The sequence below is a fragment of the Mus caroli genome, chromosome 11 (assembly GCF_900094665.2).
Source record: "Mus caroli chromosome 11, CAROLI_EIJ_v1.1, whole genome shotgun sequence".
NCBI lineage: Eukaryota > Metazoa > Chordata > Mammalia > Rodentia > Muridae > Mus > Mus caroli.
The window spans coordinates 115,182,480-115,199,231 of record NC_034580.1 but is presented as its reverse complement, the minus strand read 5'-3'; the positions used below and the strand labels follow the sequence as shown (position 1 = coordinate 115,199,231).

Here is a 16,752-nt window from a genome sequence, read left to right as displayed (position 1 = left end):
GACTAGCCTGAGACCTGGGGGACTAGCCTGAGACCTGGGGGACTAGCCTGAGACCTGGGGGACTAGCCTGAGACCTGGGGGACTAGCCTGAGACCCGAGAGAGCAGATGAATATTCCTGAGGTCCTCCCACGCAGGCAGGGCACTGAACATCCTTCCATCTGGATCAATATCTTCCATCTGGATCAATATCTTCCATCTGGATCAATATCTACTTCAGCAGGAACCAGGTGCCAGGGAGTGCTTTGTTTGCTCACCCAGACAATATCTACACAATTGTTTTAAGCTCCCCTCACCCCACTTTCCACACCCCATTTCTCCTCACCCCGCTTACCACACAGGGAAACTCCATGCCAGCAGCTCCCGCTGCACCCTCCCCCCATCTTGTGACCCAGAAATCTTTGTAATCCTGACAGCCCCACCCAACCTAGCCAACTATCAGCTCTGTAAACTTCCATCTAAAATTGTCACAGAACCAGGAAGCGGCCTCGGCCACCATCCCCTCTCTTCATCGCTTCAGCATCTCCTTCCCATCTCTCTTTGTAGCTGGGTCACTTTTACAAGTCAGGGATCAGTGGCCGTCCCCAGCCCTGCCCCATCTGGAGGGGGTGCCATGGCCGTCGTGGTCTGCGAGACCCTGCAGATGCGGCGGCTCTTCTCACTTCGCCCTGTCCGTGCTCACTCTCACTGCCCCTTCCCTTCCAGCTCCTTCCCTGGGTCTGACTATGAACACCCCCTCTCAAGTCAGGCGACATTTCCCTCCAGCCACCAAGTGAAACAGCACCTCAGGAACTCAGTCTACCTTGTCTGTTTCGTTTACGTCACAGTAACTATGCATGATTATCTCATTTGTTTATGAGATACTTTTCCTTGGTCTTGCCCTTCCCTGGAATAAACACGCAATGAAGGCAAGTGACCCTTACCTCCAGTCCAGGACTGGAAATGGTTCCAGTACATGGCTGGGCAGGTCAGCTTAGTGTGTACGTGCAGAACCCTGGGCCCGCAGAGGGCAAGGTGAGGTCACAGGATGCTAAGCAGGGCCCCCCGGATCCTGCTAGGTGTGTTTGAGAAAGGAACGGCCGTGGGTGGGAACACTAGCAGAAGGCAGTCCTTTGGGGACAACCTTTTGGATTTCCCTGTCCAATGTTGCCATCCTGGCTCCTGGAGCTCAGTCCGTGTAGACGGGCTCCTGAGCAGAGCACGCTTTAGCATTATCTCGTCCCCTCAGAACCCACATGAGCTGGCCATGTTCCTGCTCAGCTGGACTAGGCCTGTATTCCTCCTCTTCCCCTGTGAGTAGTGAGAACGTTGGAAACGGTTAACTTACATTAAGGAGACAGGGAAGCTGAACAGATATACCCAGGCCTTTTAGATTAATCAAATACAAGTCCCCAAATACAAGTGGGTAGGCAATATACCAATGGGAAAGGGTCCTGAGACCAAATGTAATGGTGTCAAAATGACGTTATCTTTGTCACCGGGGGCTTCTTCCCTTGAGAGGCCAAGGTGCCCAGGGCTCCAGAGCCCAGGTCCTAGTAAGCAGGATAAAGCTACTGTAATATAAACTCAAGAGTTGGACCAATTGTTCCTTTGCTGAAAATGTAGACTGAGCCCAGTCTTTCCATCAGTCAAATTGGTAGGGTGAGACATGTCAGCATCCTCTGCTTCTAATGGTCATAGACATTTATAAGAATCAAATTATCTGGGTGTTGTGCTACACACCTTTGATCCCAGTACTCAGGAGGCAGAGGCAGGTAGATCTGAGTTCAAGGCTACCTGGGTCTATAAAGTGAGTTCCAAGACAGCCAGAGTCATTACACAGAGAAACCCTGTCTCCAACAAAATCTGTCAGCTTAAGCGCTGGAATTGTAGATTGTCAAACAGGGCTGTCAGTTGCATGCCTGAGTACATGTGTGTGGACCAGATGCATACAGGTGGTTTTGGAAGTCAGAAGTGGGCATCAGGTCCTCTGGAACTGGTTGTGAGTTGTATGAAAGCCGTGCTGGGAACTGAATCTGCGTCTTCTGCAAGAGCCGCAAGTGCACTTAACCACTGGGCCATCCTTCTAGCCCTTACTGTGGTTTGTTTTTATAAAGACAGTGTCTTCACCTAGGCCATTCTGGCCTCAATCTCTGGGCACTCCTGCCTCCACCACCTAAGTGCTGGGGTCACAGGGTATATACCACCACCTTAGTCTTGACTGTTGCTTTTACCTGGATATTTATGCATAAAATACAATGTAACCAAGTCGACCAGATACTTTTAACAAGGCAAGTGACAAAGGCATACTGTTCATAACTGATAGATTACAGCTGCTTACTACTGATTTACAGAAAACCAGGGTCTTCAAATCACTTGGGTACTCTAAGAAATTACAGCAGGTTGGGGAGACTGCTTGTGTTAAGGGATGACCCCAGTGAGTTTGATCCTGGAATCCATTAAAGGTGGGAGAAAAGAACACACTCTCCACATTTGTCCCCTGACCTCTGCATCTGCTCTGTGGCACGGGCCTGGCCCCTCACACATACCATGTGAACACACACAAATATATGCAGACACAATAGACAAAGATATGTGAGCAGAGTGGCCCAATAGGAACACAGTAAAGCCCTTTTTAGTTGTTACATCTGATGAGGTAACAAACAGTGCAATTAAGCTGCATTTTAAACAGTATCCCCAAACTATAATTAGACTCATTTCAACAGGCAGTATGAAATGGAGACTTTCCATTCTTTTCTTAGGAGGTCATTAAAATCCACGTGTACTTTACAGCAGAGATTGCAAAACCACCCTTAAAGTCAGGCTTGCCAAATGGCATGAGCACCAGGAATAAATCCTTGTGGAGGGAGAAGGCAAGAGAACTTGGAACTCAGTTGCTTAGTCCCAGAAGGGTGGCCAGCTCTGTGTCTTCTTCAATCGTTTATCTGGTCTGGACAAATCCTGATACCAGAGCTAGAGAACCCACAACTTCTCCATGAAAAGATAATCTGGTTATAACGAAACATATCTACACAAAATGAGTTTTTTTATAGTAGCTTTAAAAGATTTATTTGTGTTAGTGTGTATTTGTGTACACACCACCGAGTGTGGCCCCCACAGAGGCCAGAAGTACTGGATCGCCTGGAGCTGGGGAGACAGGCTGTCGCTGAGTCACACGGTCTAAGCGTGCTGGAGCATAGCAAGGTTCCCTGGAAGAGGAGTAAACGATTTAGTCATCTTTCCTCAAAAGCAGAAAAAAGGAAAGAGGCCAAGTGCAAATGAATGTTTGCTAGAACTCGGGGTACCGCTCGATCCACCCTCAGAAACAAACAAATCAGACAGACAGACGTGCCCCAGTAAGGAGCAAGGCCCTTGGGTGGAGCCTACGTTGAAAATCAGGATTCTCCAGAGTGACTGGGGTCAGCGGCTCTGAAGGATTCTCAGATGTGATGGTAGCTTAGGCGGCCCCTGCTCTCCCCTCGGTCCCCACCGACTCCCCCAGACACCACCCTGGGCGAACAGCTTGATTCTCCCGCGGCTTAGCGCTGCGGTTGCCATGGCAACGCAGTCAGCTGCGAAGGAGCGCGGAGCCCATCGGGCGGTGCTATCTTCCCTTGCCCCGTACCCTCGAGGACACCCTGGCGTCTGTCCCAGGGCTCCTCCCAGAGACCCACATCCCTATCCCGAGCCGGCTGCGGACACCCAAGGAGCCGAGAGTACGGGAAACCGTACGGGCGCTTAGCGACAGCAAGCCCAGCCTCTCGCCGAATCCCGCGGAGCACGGAATTTCGCGAGACCTGGAGCACCGTGCCTTCCGCCCCTCCTGACGCTCTTCCGCGGCGCTGCGGCGCGTCACTTCCTCCCGACCGGGCCGGCGGCGCGCGCCTTACATCCGGTTCCCGCCGCGGCTCGCAGTTGTCTTTCAGCGGAATCGGGATCATGGCGGCCACGGCCACGATGGCGACGTCTGGCTCGGCGCGGAAGCGGCTGCTCAAAGAGGAGGACATGACCAAAGTGGAGTTCGAGACGAGCGAGGAGGTGGACGTGACCCCCACGTTCGACACCATGGGCCTGCNAGAGGACCTGCTGCGCGGCATCTACGCCTACGGTGGGGCGCGGGCCTCGAGGCGGGGGAGGTTGGAGGCCGGGCCCGGTCGGACCGGGTTAGGCCCGGCGGCGACGAGCGGCTCCGCCCCGGAGCTCCGGCCCGCTTCCCCGGGGCGGCAGTCAGCCAGGCTCTTCCAGTGGCTCGTGTAGCGAGCGGATCACCATGTGTGTCCCCCGAGGTGCCTCGAGCTTTGATGGGGAAGTCGCGGCTCTAAGTCTGGTGGGTTCGCGCCTTAGGGAGTTTAAAGCTTTCTAGGGAGGCGAAAAATACGAAGCCAAAGTGCTTCAGGCGGTGGGAATTGGGAAAACAAGAGAATGAGCAGCTGGGTAGAGTAGGTAGATTGGTAGGGGACAGTTAAAAGAGCCGAGAGAGAGCTCCCAGAGGCGTTCACAATCACCAGGGTGATCCTGGCTTCTCGAAGCCATGGCCAGACTTGTGCCAGGAACAGAAAAAGAACCCCCCTGTCATGTTTTAAACGCCTGGGTAAAGATTTTGAGATTCATTCCTAAGTACCGCGGGAAGCCACTGCAGGGCTCTTAAGCAAAGTTGACAGGATCAGGCTTACAATTTGAAAGTTTATCTTGGTGTCTGGATTTGGAGTTAGAAGAGGAGGCAGGGGTGATGGCCCGACCGTAGAAGAGAGATGCTGATGTTGTCGTTGAGTTGGAGCTAAAGGATCTGCCGGCGGCAGATGGAGTGTATTCCTGGATTTTTATTTTGAGTGAATGGTCGGTCATGCTGCTGGTGTGTGTTTAGGAGCATTTAAGGGAGGCCAAATGAGCTTTGTCTTTTTTGTTTCTGTCCTTTTCTTTTCTTTCTTTCTTTTTTTTTTTTTTTTTTTTTTTTGAGACAAACTTTCTCTTTGTAGCCCTTGCCGTCCTGGAACTCTGTGTAGACCAGGCTGGCCTCAAACTCAGAGATTCCCTGCCTCTGCCTCCCAGATGGTGGGGTTAAAGGTGTGCCACACCAAGCTAGGATTGTTGTTGTTGTTTTGAGGCAGGGTCTCTACCTAGCCCTAGCTGTCCTGGAACTCACTAGACCAGGAAGATTGGTCCCTCCCACTTTTAATGATTCCCAGCTTGGGTTTTCCGTAATTCCAGATGTAGGCAAGTTGGCAGCCAAGAATAGCATTACAAGTCCTGTGTTGAGCTGGCAAGTGTCACTAGCTACATCTTAAAAGAGTGTAAAAATAAACTACAACAAGCCAGGCTCACAGCTTTAATCCCAGCACTTGAGAGACAGAGGCCAGTCTGGTCTACAAAGTGAGTTCAAGATAGCCAGGGCTCTGTTACTTAGAGAAACCCTATCTTGAACAACTCCTCACACACACACACACACCCCACAACAAACCAAACCAACAACATCTTTTCTGTATAAATTATGTCTGCTTATTTGGAAAGTACTTGTGTTTTTGTTGTTGTTTTGAGACAAGGTCTCTCTACATAGTCTTGTCTGTCCTGGAACTCACTCTGTAGACCAGTTGGCCTTGAATTCACAGAGATCTGCCTGCTCAGCCTCTGTGCTGGGACTAACAGGGTGCACAGCCTTGTGTAATCTTCATTCTGTTCTCATTGCTGGTGGTGATGCCCAGCAGGTGGGGTGGTGGGTACCTAGGATGGGGCATCTCACCTCACCCCTGTACAGGCTCAGTACTCTGGAGCCTGGAGCAACACAGGTTCGAGTGCTTGCTGGCAGGAAGGGGCAGCAGCTGCATGCTCCCGGGTTTGTGGTTTTGCTTGTAGAGGAGGTTTCATGTGGCTTAGGCTGGCCTTGAACTCCGGTGTTCCTGCCTCTACCTTCCAAGTGTTGGTGTAGTAGACTTCACAGGTAATCTCGTAGGCTGGGCTGTAAAGATGTGCTCGGCCCTGCCTGGGTTGCCTGGGGTTGGCGTAAGAAACAATGTGTGTTCCCTGGGTAGTTCATGCAGTCACAGTCCTGGGACTTAAGTTTCTTCCTCTTTGTATTTCTAGGTTTTGAAAAACCTTCAGCGATCCAGCAGCGTGCTATCAAGCAGATAATTAAAGGGAGAGATGTCATTGCACAGTAAGTTGTGGGTGCTGAGAGCGAGTTGGGTCTGTGGGGAGAGCTGTGGGAAGCTGAGCCTGTTTGTTTGTTTATGCCAGTTTGTTTCGCTTGTGTGTTTGGGGGCGTCGCTGGTGTTCTGGATCATATCAAGGTCACTACACACTGCGCAAGTACTCAATACTGATGTATACCCTAAGTCCTGAGTGTAGATTTATGAATTTGTGTAAGATACTTTTTCTTTCTTTTTTTAAAATGTATTTATTTATTATTATCTCTAAGTACACTGCAGCTGTCTTCAGACACACCAGAAGAGGGCATCAGATCTCATGGATGGTTGTGAGCCACCATGTGGTTGCTGGAATTTGAACTCAGGACCTCCGGAGCAGCAGTCAGTGCTCTTAACCGCTGAGCCATCTCACCAGCCCAAGATACTTTTTCATTAGCTTTCTTTTCTTTTCCTTTGAGACAGGGTTTCTCTGTAACCCTGGCTGTCACTCTGTAGACCAGACTGGCCTGAACTCAATTCTGGCTGCTACCTGGATTAAAGGTGCATGCTAAGTACTGAGCCCAGGGCCTTCTCTACTACTGAACTGTACTCCAAAAATTTTAAACAACCAGTTATCCTTTTAAGTCATACTAGATTTGTAGCAGCCGGTGCATTAAAGGGAGCGGCCCCTTCTGCCCCCTCCGGGAAGTTCTTGTTGATGTTGCAGATCCCATCCATTCTGCCTTTAGCAGTTTGTGTCTGTGGGGGCTGTGGAGATCGCTTGCTCTGTTCCCAGATTCAGTTCTTAGTATCCACACACACTGTGTCTTAGTGACTCACAGTGCCTATAACTGCAGCCAGTTTTTTCCGGCTTTGAAAGCAGTCTCACAAGTGGTGTTCAGTCACACAGGTGCATAAGTAAAAATAAAAATTAAAAAGAAAATGTGGCTTTGTACCTTGGCCTCACAACTTTGCAGCTAAGGTGTTTAGGTAAGAGTAATGCGTGGGAGAGTGCCTGTGCCCCTGATTTTCAGATAACTGCTGGTGTTGCTAAGCCTGTGCTAGCCCATCTTAGCTCCTGAATGAGGACACAGATACCTGGTGTTTCTATTAACAAGCTGCAAGCCTAAGCGGAGCAGGTCCTGAGATGTACTCACCTGGCTAGGCTGCTGACACCCAGACAAATGTCCTGTTACTCGACACGTGGTCTTACCTTGGCTCGATCTGGTCCATGTCTCTCCTCATGGTTTCTTCACATTGTTTCTCTACACCTTCTCCTTACTTATGGTCCTCTCAGTTCATCCCTCCCGCCGCCCCTCCCTCCCTTCCTTCCCTCTGGTCTCTGGGAACCCCTGACTGTGTTCTTTTCTGTCCAGCTAAAAGCTCAGCTCTTCCCTAAGCCAGTGAGGAGGTGATGGGGAGTTAACAAAACACTGAGACAGATGCTGCGTCATAGACATAACAGTTACAGAGTCCACCACTTGACTAATAAAAAGAACCTTTACACACACAGTGCACAAACCCATCCTCCAACAGGACGACTAAGGACGCCTAGAAAGAAGCTGCCCTGTGTGTCTCCATCCAGGCCTTTGGTGCACTGCTGTGGGCTGGGGCACTACAATGGGGGCAGTCAGTGCCAGATGATCTTTCTCTGGTAACCACGCTTGTACTTTTTCAACAGGTCTCAGTCTGGCACAGGCAAGACAGCCACCTTCAGTATCTCAGTGCTGCAGTGCTTGGATATCCAGGTGATTTGCCTTGTGTATGGGGAGCAGACTTCATGGAGTGTGGCTGTCTACTTAATCCCAGCAGAGAGGGGCTCTGAGCTTCACAGCAGGTTCCAGGCCAGCCAAGGGTACATAGTGGGGCCAGGAAATTCTGGCCTGCACAGGAGAGCCCTGACTGTGTCATGCTCTTGCCTGCCAATTTAATGTCTCCGTAGGCTGGTTAGGAGAGAATAGCAAGCTAACCCAAGCTGGTGTTTTCACAGCAGGTCCCAGTGCTTGTTAGCAGCCATGTGATTGAGGCTGGAGACTGCCAGGCTCGGTTGGGGCAGGAAGCTGGACTTGGGCAGACACCGGGTTTCCTCTTATGCAGAATATAGATTTTTTATTTTTCAAAGCAGGCATGGAAGTAGAGATGGGGCTGTTTGGGAAGAGACTGGAGGGAAGGATGGAGCGAGTGCGAGTGACCATGGAGATGTCACAGGGATGTCACTGCTCACTCCTCTGTACATTCTCAGACCTTTCTCTGATTGTTCACCAGGTTCGAGAAACCCAAGCTTTGATCCTGGCTCCAACCAGAGAGTTGGCAGTGCAGATTCAGAAGGTGAGACAGCTAGGGATCATGTGTCACACTGGGTGCCGCTCAGCGGCAGAGCGCTGTCCCCAAATGTGGGAGACCCCATTCAGTCCCTGTAGCGCAACAACAGAGATGGCCCCTGTGTTTGCAAGTGTCCGATGTGTGGCTTATCTGAGAGGGTGGGCGGTTTCTGTTCTCCTGGGGGCAGTAGAGTGGGTGAAGGGGCTTGTGGCTCACACTTAGAATCTGGCTCCCAGAGTCCATGTAAAGGTGGAGAGAGACCACGGACCCCTGCTGTCTCAGACCTGTTTCCTTCTTTCTTTTTGGTTTTCACAACACTGTAAGATGGAACCCGGAGCTCTGTGCAGCTCCCTACAGTTCCTTCTGAGTCGTACGACTCTGGTTGTTCTGCTCCTGGGTGTGTTCATGATCTTAGAAGTGGTCTGAGATGAAGCTCAGTGGTTAGCTCTGCTGTGATACTCAAGGCCCTGAGTCTCTTCCTCACACTGGCAGGGGAAGACAGTTTCCTTCACAGGAAAACGAAATTCATTTTAATCAAAGGATTTTTTTTTATCTTGGAGGAATGGAGGAATCTGTATTGGGATGTTCATACGATATTATTATGAACTGTGACTTTCCCCACAATTGGTATGCACCCCATCAGTATCAAGAAACTCTCAAAATGAATTTCATTTTGGCAGAGAAAAGAGCTTGAATTTTAGTGAGTGAGTGAGTGGTAGGTGGTATCTCCCATTAGAGTAGAGGTGACACTTGACATGAAACCTGTTTGGCCTCAGGGTCTGCTCGCTCTGGGGGATTACATGAACGTGCAGTGCCATGCCTGCATCGGGGGCACCAACGTCGGGGAGGACATCCGGAAGCTGGACTACGGGCAGCATGTGGTGGCGGGCACGCCGGGACGCGTCTTTGGTGAGCGCTCCTGTTGTTGAGAGCTGGGCTGTGGGTGGCATGTGTGAGGTGTGCTCGAAGGACGTGGCAGTCAGGTTGTATACACCATGTGATGGGACCGACTCAGGGCTCTCGGGACCAGAGGAAAGGGCCAGCTCTTTCCTTAGAGCCACGTGTGATTCTTTCAAAATCTAATCCCCAGATATGATCCGCCGTAGAAGTTTACGGACACGGGCTATCAAGATGCTGGTTTTGGATGAGGCTGATGAAATGTTAAACAAAGGTGAGGGGACCAGGATTTTCTAACACTGCCAGGTGTTCCTGTGATAGTCCTTTGTACAGAAACAGTGTATCTTGCGGGTTTTGAACCTGAAACTTTGATTGTAATGTTTTCATGGTTAAGGTCCTTGAGGCCAATCCTAGCTGGGGTGACAGTGTTGTTATTGTCTGCTTTGGCACTGCATACTGCCTGGGTCAGGGTTCGGGCATTCACATGCACACTGCCTGTGACCTTGCTCTGAAGACCTGGCAGTGTGGCTCTCTCTGAATGACACCCTGCAGGCCAACGCTAAGCTCCCGGCTGTTGCAGGTTTCAAGGAGCAGATCTATGATGTGTACAGGTACTTGCCGCCAGCCACACAGGTCGTCCTCATCAGCGCCACACTGCCTCATGAGATCCTGGAGATGACCAACAAGTTCATGACCGACCCCATCCGCATCCTGGTGAAGCGGTGAGGATGCCTTCCATTCCTTCATCCCCTCGGTGGAAACTAACCTGGTGTCCTGTACTCTGTGGGATGATAGATACCCACAGAGTGGGAACTGGGAAAGCTCTGAGACCAGCTGGGTAGACAGGGCTGGGGCTCTTGGGTGGCCGTGTCCCTCAGGTTCTGGTTTGAAGAATGATGTGAGCTCTCTTTGCAGTGATGAGTTAACTCTGGAAGGCATCAAACAGTTCTTTGTGGCCGTGGAAAGAGAGGAATGGAAGTTTGATACTCTATGTGATCTCTACGACACGCTGACCATCACCCAGGCCGTCATCTTCTGCAACACCAAGAGGAAGGTGCGCCGCCTTGCTCTGTAGCCATCTTGGGGAATTGCGGGCTAGGTGTCCTGTCAAAGGTGGGCAGGGGGTGGCTTGGGCTCAGGGTTCCTGTGTTAATTCAGCTCTAGATGGTGTGTTAGACAGAAATGCTGAGACTTGGCAGTGGCAGAGCTGCTGGGGCAGCTAAGCAGGGAGGTCCCAGAAGACCTGTGTCTAGGACGGATGGGAGATGCTGACACTGGTTTGCTGTAGTATATTTGATGTCTTTGGTTTAAGCTGGGCCCAGGCCCAGTAGGCTGAAGTGATGGCCTGTGGGCAGAGTCTGTGAGAGTGGTCTTTTTTTTTTTTTTGGGTTTTTCAAGACAGGGTTTCTCTGTGTAGCCCTGGCTGTCCTGGAACTCACTTTGTAGACCAGGCTGGCCTCGAACGCAGAAACTCGCCTGCCTCTGCCTCCCGAGTGCTGGGATTAAGGGCGTGTGCTACCATGCCCAGCTGTGAGAGTGTTCTTTAAAGAATTCTTGGGCATGCCTATCCCAGTAGGTGGGTGAGCGGTTCCTCTGCGTCTCTGTACATGTCTGCTGTTGGGAGCTGCCATTGTACACGGATCCAGTTGGGTAGATGAGCGTATCTCTTGTTCTGATCTATAGGTTGACTGGCTGACAGAGAAAATGAGAGAAGCCAATTTCACTGTGTCGTCCATGCATGGAGACATGCCCCAGAAAGAACGAGAGTCTATCATGAAGGAGTTCCGGTCAGGTGCCAGGTAGGTCTTTGCAGCTTTGGCTCCTGTGGGGGGACTGATGGTGTTGACCGCAGGGCCCCAGGTTTCAGGGCTGATACAGTTCTGAGAGGATACTGTCCCGTGTGGGCTGTTGGGTTGATGGTGAACTACTGCTAGCCATTGGGTAGAGTGCAGTCACTCTGGTTTCTGTTGGCCTTCTGGTAACCACATGTTGGATCCGTAGTCATACAGTGTTCAAAGAATAGGCCTCTCAAGTTGGCGTCTTTGATTCAGGCCTGCTGTGATTTTCCCCGTGGTCACTTTTGCATGGTGTGTGTGTGTGTGTGTGTGTGTGTGTGTGTGTTCTTCAACAGGAGATGCCCAGCTAGACTGGAGCTGAAAGCCTGTGATAGCCCTTCACTTGCCCTCCCTTCCCTCTCATAGTTACTTTTCTGTGACTGTGTAGGTGAGGGGGTCTGTCCTCTCTGTCCTTTGTATTACTGTTTATCTGTCCTGTGGGTGTAGGGTTGAATGTGCCCTGTAGAGCGTGTATGGAGGTCAGGAACCAATGTGGAAGTCAGCTCTCTTCACCGTGTCGGCCCCAAGGATTGAACTCAGGATGTCAGACTTGGCAACGGGCTCCTTGACTAAACGAACTATGGAGCCACAGCGGCGCTGGCCTGTCTTATGGGTGCTTGCTTCATCTGTCCTCACCTCGCATACAGACAGACGTATATATAGAGTTTGTCTCTGGAGACTTGAGCCCAGCCTTGGTGTCCGGAAGCCTGTGAGCCGCTGCAGGAAAGCTCTTCCCTCAGCATGGCCGGAGCACGTCTCATCCTTTTGCTTTTTCCTTGGAAATGAGTTAGACTGGGTTTGGTTTGTCAGTGCTGGGTGATTGTTCCCTTCCTGTCTTGGAGTTGGGTTGGGTTTTGGGGGGTTTGTTTACTTGGTTTTGTGTTTCCCTGTGTAGCCTTGACTGTCCTGGAACTCTGTCCATAGACCAGGCTGACCCTAAACCACCACCTGGGTTTGTTGGGTTTTAGAGTTTTGAAACAGGCTCCATCTGTGCAGTTCAGGGCTTATGTCCTGTCTCTGCCTCAAGTGTAGGAGTTACAGGTGTGTGCATAGCTAGTCACTGAAGTGGGCCAATTACAACAGTTTATTTCATGTATGTACTGATCTTATAAGTGAATTTTTTCCTCTGTTTTTTGTTTGTTTTTGTGAGTTTTTTTTTTAAAGATTTTTTTGTTTGTTTTATGTATGTGAGAACACTGTAGTTCTCTTCAGACACACCAGAAGAGGGCACTAGATCCCACTACAGATGGTTGTGAGCCACCATGTGGTTGCTGGGTGTTTTAGTCAGGGTTTCTATTCCCACACAAACATGAACAAGAAGCAAGTTGGGAAGGAAAGGGTTTATTCAGCTTACACTTTCACATTACTGTTCACCAAAGGAAGTCAGGACTGGAACTCAAGCAGGTCAGGAAGCAGGAGCTGATGCAGAGGCCATGGAGGGATGTTCTTTACTGGCTTGCTTCCCCTGGCTTAGCTTGCTTTCTTATGGAACCCAAGACTACCAGCCCACAAGGGCCCTCCCCCACCTTGATCACTAATTGAAAAAATGCCTTACAACTGTATCTCATGGAGACATTTTCTCATCTAAAGCTCCTTTCTTTCTGATAACTCCAGCTTGTGTCAAGTTGACACAAAACCAGCCAGTACACTGGGAATTGAACTCAGGAACTCTGGAAGAGCAGTCAGTGTTCTTAACTGCTGAGCCATCTCTCCAACCCTTGTGTGGTTTTCCAGACAGGGTTTCTCCATATAACAGACCCCTGACTATCCTATCTATCACTTTGTAGACTGGGCTGTCCTCAAACTCACAAATAACTGCCTGCCTCTGTCTCCTGAAGGCTGGAATTAAAGGTGTGTGCTACCATGCCCGGCTTAATTTTTGATTGTTTTTTAGTACCATAGAGATGATACCATCTCTATTCCTAACATCTGTCACCATTACCTACTTTCCCTGTCTTTACAGACAGTACAAGGATCTAGATTTGTTTAGTTCCAAGCCTAAGATTAGTTTCATGCATGTTAAACCACACACACACACACACACACACACAAATGTAATTGTTTTTCAGTGCTGGAGATTACTGTATGTTTTAATCTGCAGTGACATTTTGCTTTATAGGATAGACTTTATTTAGATTTATACATGTTTGACTTTTCTTTCTATTTCTGACCTTCATCTGAGACATGTTCAAGTTAGTTTGGGTCTGAGAGTGAGAGTCGGCTAGGAGAGGTGAAGGAGCTGCTGCTGAGATGGCCTAGTAGTTTCCTTCTACCTCGATGAGGTGAGGGGGTCTCCCAGCTAGCTCTTAGGCCCCCCAGTGCACAGTCCAGTTGCCTGTTTAAGCATCTCCTGACTATAGGCTTCTCTCTGCCTGCTTTTCTTTTGCTTTGGTTTTCAGCCTCAGTTGGCCTTTGGCTAAATCTAGATACACATTTCTTTGTATGTCCTTTTGCTGTCTATAGACTAAGTGGAGTTTCTGGCCTGCTTGCCTCACACACCATGCTCTGACCTTTTCTCTTCCTCCTGGGTTAGTTGTGATGCGGCACAAAGGCAGTGAAGTGTACACACACACACACATATTCTGGAGCCTTCTAGGATTCTCCTTTCCCTTGCAGTGGAAACAGGAGTCCATTTTTTTTCTAGTAACCATGTCAACAGGTGGAGCAAGCAGGCGGTTTCTAGCTTGCTGTCAGTGTGGCACCATTTCAGGAGTGTCCGTGTTTTTACACTGTGCTTTCAAGCCCCTTATCCTTGCACACCTAGCGTGTCTGTTAGGACTAGGCATGCTTCAGGTGGGTGGCATGACTGTGGCCTCTGGGCAGTTGACACTCCTTGGTCAGAGCATCTGTTATCCTATGGGAGGGGTATGGGTTGAAGGTGAATCAGTAGTAGGCTCCTGTTCATAACGGGATTTTTGCTAAGCAGACTTCATGTTTTCCTGGAGAGGCTGACTTTAAACAAATTTGCTATAAGGACACCCAGTTGTCTTCTTGTCAGTCATGTCTTCCATGATGGCAGCAGGTTTTGCAGTGGGGGTTATGTGATTGCTAGCGTGCGGCTCACGGCTGTCAGAAGCCACTCTGTCTCATGGATCTGGTTTGTTTTGTTTTGTTTTTTTCTGCAGCCGGGTGCTCATCTCCACAGACGTCTGGGCTCGGGGCCTGGATGTCCCTCAGGTGTCCCTTATCATTAACTATGACCTGCCCAACAACAGAGAACTGTACATTCACAGGTGTGTGCCTCCCTCCTTTGCTTAAGCCTCTCGACCTGCGTCTGTCTGACTGCTGACTAACACATATATTTTAATCCAAAGAATTGGGAGATCGGGTCGGTATGGACGAAAAGGTGTGGCCATCAATTTTGTGAAGAATGATGACATCCGGATTCTCAGGGACATCGAGCAGTACTACTCCACCCAGATAGACGAGATGCCCATGAACGGCAAGTTGGCGGCTGGGCGCGCGGCGGGGTGGGCAGGGGTGGGCAGTGGGTGGGGCTCCCTTACTCTGTAAGAGAGGTGACATTAACTTGGTATCTTTCTCCTCCCTCAGTGGCTGACCTCATCTGAAGCTGGTGCTGGTGCACCGAGGCCCTGTTTGGAAACGGAAGCTTCTATTTAATGGGGTTGATATGGACTGTCTTCTCGGAGCCCCTCGGGAAGACCCTCAGCCTCCGCCATCTTTTCTAATGCACGTGTAAATAACCCAATGCTTAACCTTTTACATTAAACGTGGACACTTTCCCGTGAGTTTGAGTGCAGTTCCTTGTGGTGTCACCAGCTTTCCTGGTCTGGTCATGGAGACGGCACCAGTTCTTTCCCTAACTCCTCACGTGAGAATCCAGCTTGAGACATTTGAAGTAAGAGCCCAACAACAAAATCCATAGTAGAAGTCAGAAGACTTCTGTGACTGTGGGTTTGGCAAAGGTCTCTTTAAGACGATGGAGAAGGAGCAAACTGGGGGACTCCTAGGGGAGGCAAGTCCTGAGTTACCTGGTGAACTGGACCCTGTGATGGGACTCAGGGTCCCATCCTCAAGGCTTGGGGATGGAGAGGTCACCCTGGAGTTTACCCACTCACATCTTGTGAGTGTCAGGAGCCTTGACTGCACGTGCTCAGGGGACAGAGCACCAGGTAATGATGGGGGCTGAGGAGACAGAGCAAGACCTGCAGGAACCTTGGAGCCTTGAAGATAAGGGTTGTCCTCAGTCAGCTGGGGACAGCTTAAACTGTAGCTGATTCTGCCAACGGCCTGTGAGCAGAACAGACGGCACCCTGACTTCAGCCAAGTTTGCTTTGGACCCATAGAAGTGTGGCAGAATTCATCTGTGTTATTTGAAGCCACTAAAGCTGTGGTAATGAGTTGAGCCAGTGATAGGAAATGAGCGTTTTATAAGGATAGGACTACACAGCTCAAAAGATTGGATGTAAGCCGGGCGTGGTGGCACACGCCTTTAATCCCAGCACTCGGGAGGCAGAGGCAGGTGGATTTCTGAGTTCGATGCCAACCTGGTCTACAAAGTGAGTTCCAGGACAGCCAGGGCTATACAGAGAAACCCTGTCTCCAAAAACCGAAAAATAAACCAAAAGGATTGGATGTTTGCCGAAGGAGGCAGGTGGCATGTGAACCTGGTGAGAGCTGCCTGCTGCTGTGCAGTGAGAATCACAGTGCATACCTCCACACACTGTTTCCACAGCTGCTGAGGTCAGACACTTCTGAGCGCTGCCTGGAGTATGGGCTGTTTCCCATGGGTGCCGGGTGATGGTGCTGATCTGGCTGGCCAGGCATGCATCTGGGTCCCCTGACTGACCATTTCTTGAACCTACATGTAAGTGTGGAGGAAGGTGACTCCTGAGGTGGGAGGAGAGGAGAGGGGCAACTGCCCTGCTGGGATCTCCCAACAAGTCCCCCGTGGCTGTCCCAGTACGGTGACTGTCCGGGAGAAGATTCAAGCAAGCAGCTCATCCCACAAAGCACCAGTGGTAGACAGCCACAGCCCTAGGCTTGCTTAATGAAGCTGTGCATTTGTTAGGGTTGCTGAGGGAAAATAGACTTGCAGAAGCTGTGTGTTACAGGCGTCTACCCCAGCATACACGAAACCTGTGCCCCTGGATTCTAAAGACTGAAAATCAGCTCAGCCAGTTGTAGTTTGCTATCTGTTACTGCTATGTAACTTGGAAGACCCTGTAAACCTTGTTTTTAAGGAGCCCCTGGAGCCTCGATGAACTTCCCTCTAGGAAGTAATGGAATGAAAAGAATGGGAAAACGGAACAGTCAAGGACGGTCATACCAACGTGGATGATCCTAACAGATGAACTCCTGTCATTCTAGAAGGTGTAAACTAAACAGCCTGTTTCTCTGACAAGCTTAAAATGGCTGTTCTTTTCTTCAGTCCCAAGCTTGATCTGACCCTCTGTAGCCAGGGAAAGGAGGTACTGACACTAAGTCATGCAGTGTCTGGGAGGGGACAGGTGCCACTGTCCCAGGCTTTGGACATCGCCACTCCAGAGGAAGTGTTAAAAAGCTACCTTGGACGTTCCCCATGTCTCTCTCACACTATGGTTATGCAGTGTGGACTACTGTGGGAACAGACCTCAGCCAA

General features: G+C 50.2%; 1 protein-coding gene across 1 annotated transcript; it reads left to right on the top strand.

Moving 5' to 3' along the window:
* Positions 1-3,837: 3,837 nt before the first annotated feature.
* Eif4a3 (eukaryotic translation initiation factor 4A3) lies at positions 3,838-14,899 on the top strand. The gene is made up of 12 exons (XM_021177989.1): positions 3,838-4,085; positions 6,056-6,128; positions 7,778-7,844; positions 8,362-8,424; positions 9,195-9,327; positions 9,509-9,589; positions 9,896-10,037; positions 10,231-10,369; positions 10,999-11,114; positions 14,276-14,383; positions 14,465-14,592; positions 14,703-14,899. The coding sequence occupies exons 1-12, from the start codon at positions 3,917-3,919 to the stop codon at positions 14,717-14,719; spliced, it is 1,236 nt and encodes a 411-aa protein (XP_021033648.1). The 5' UTR covers positions 3,838-3,916; the 3' UTR covers positions 14,720-14,899.
* Positions 14,900-16,752: the final 1,853 nt, after the last annotated feature.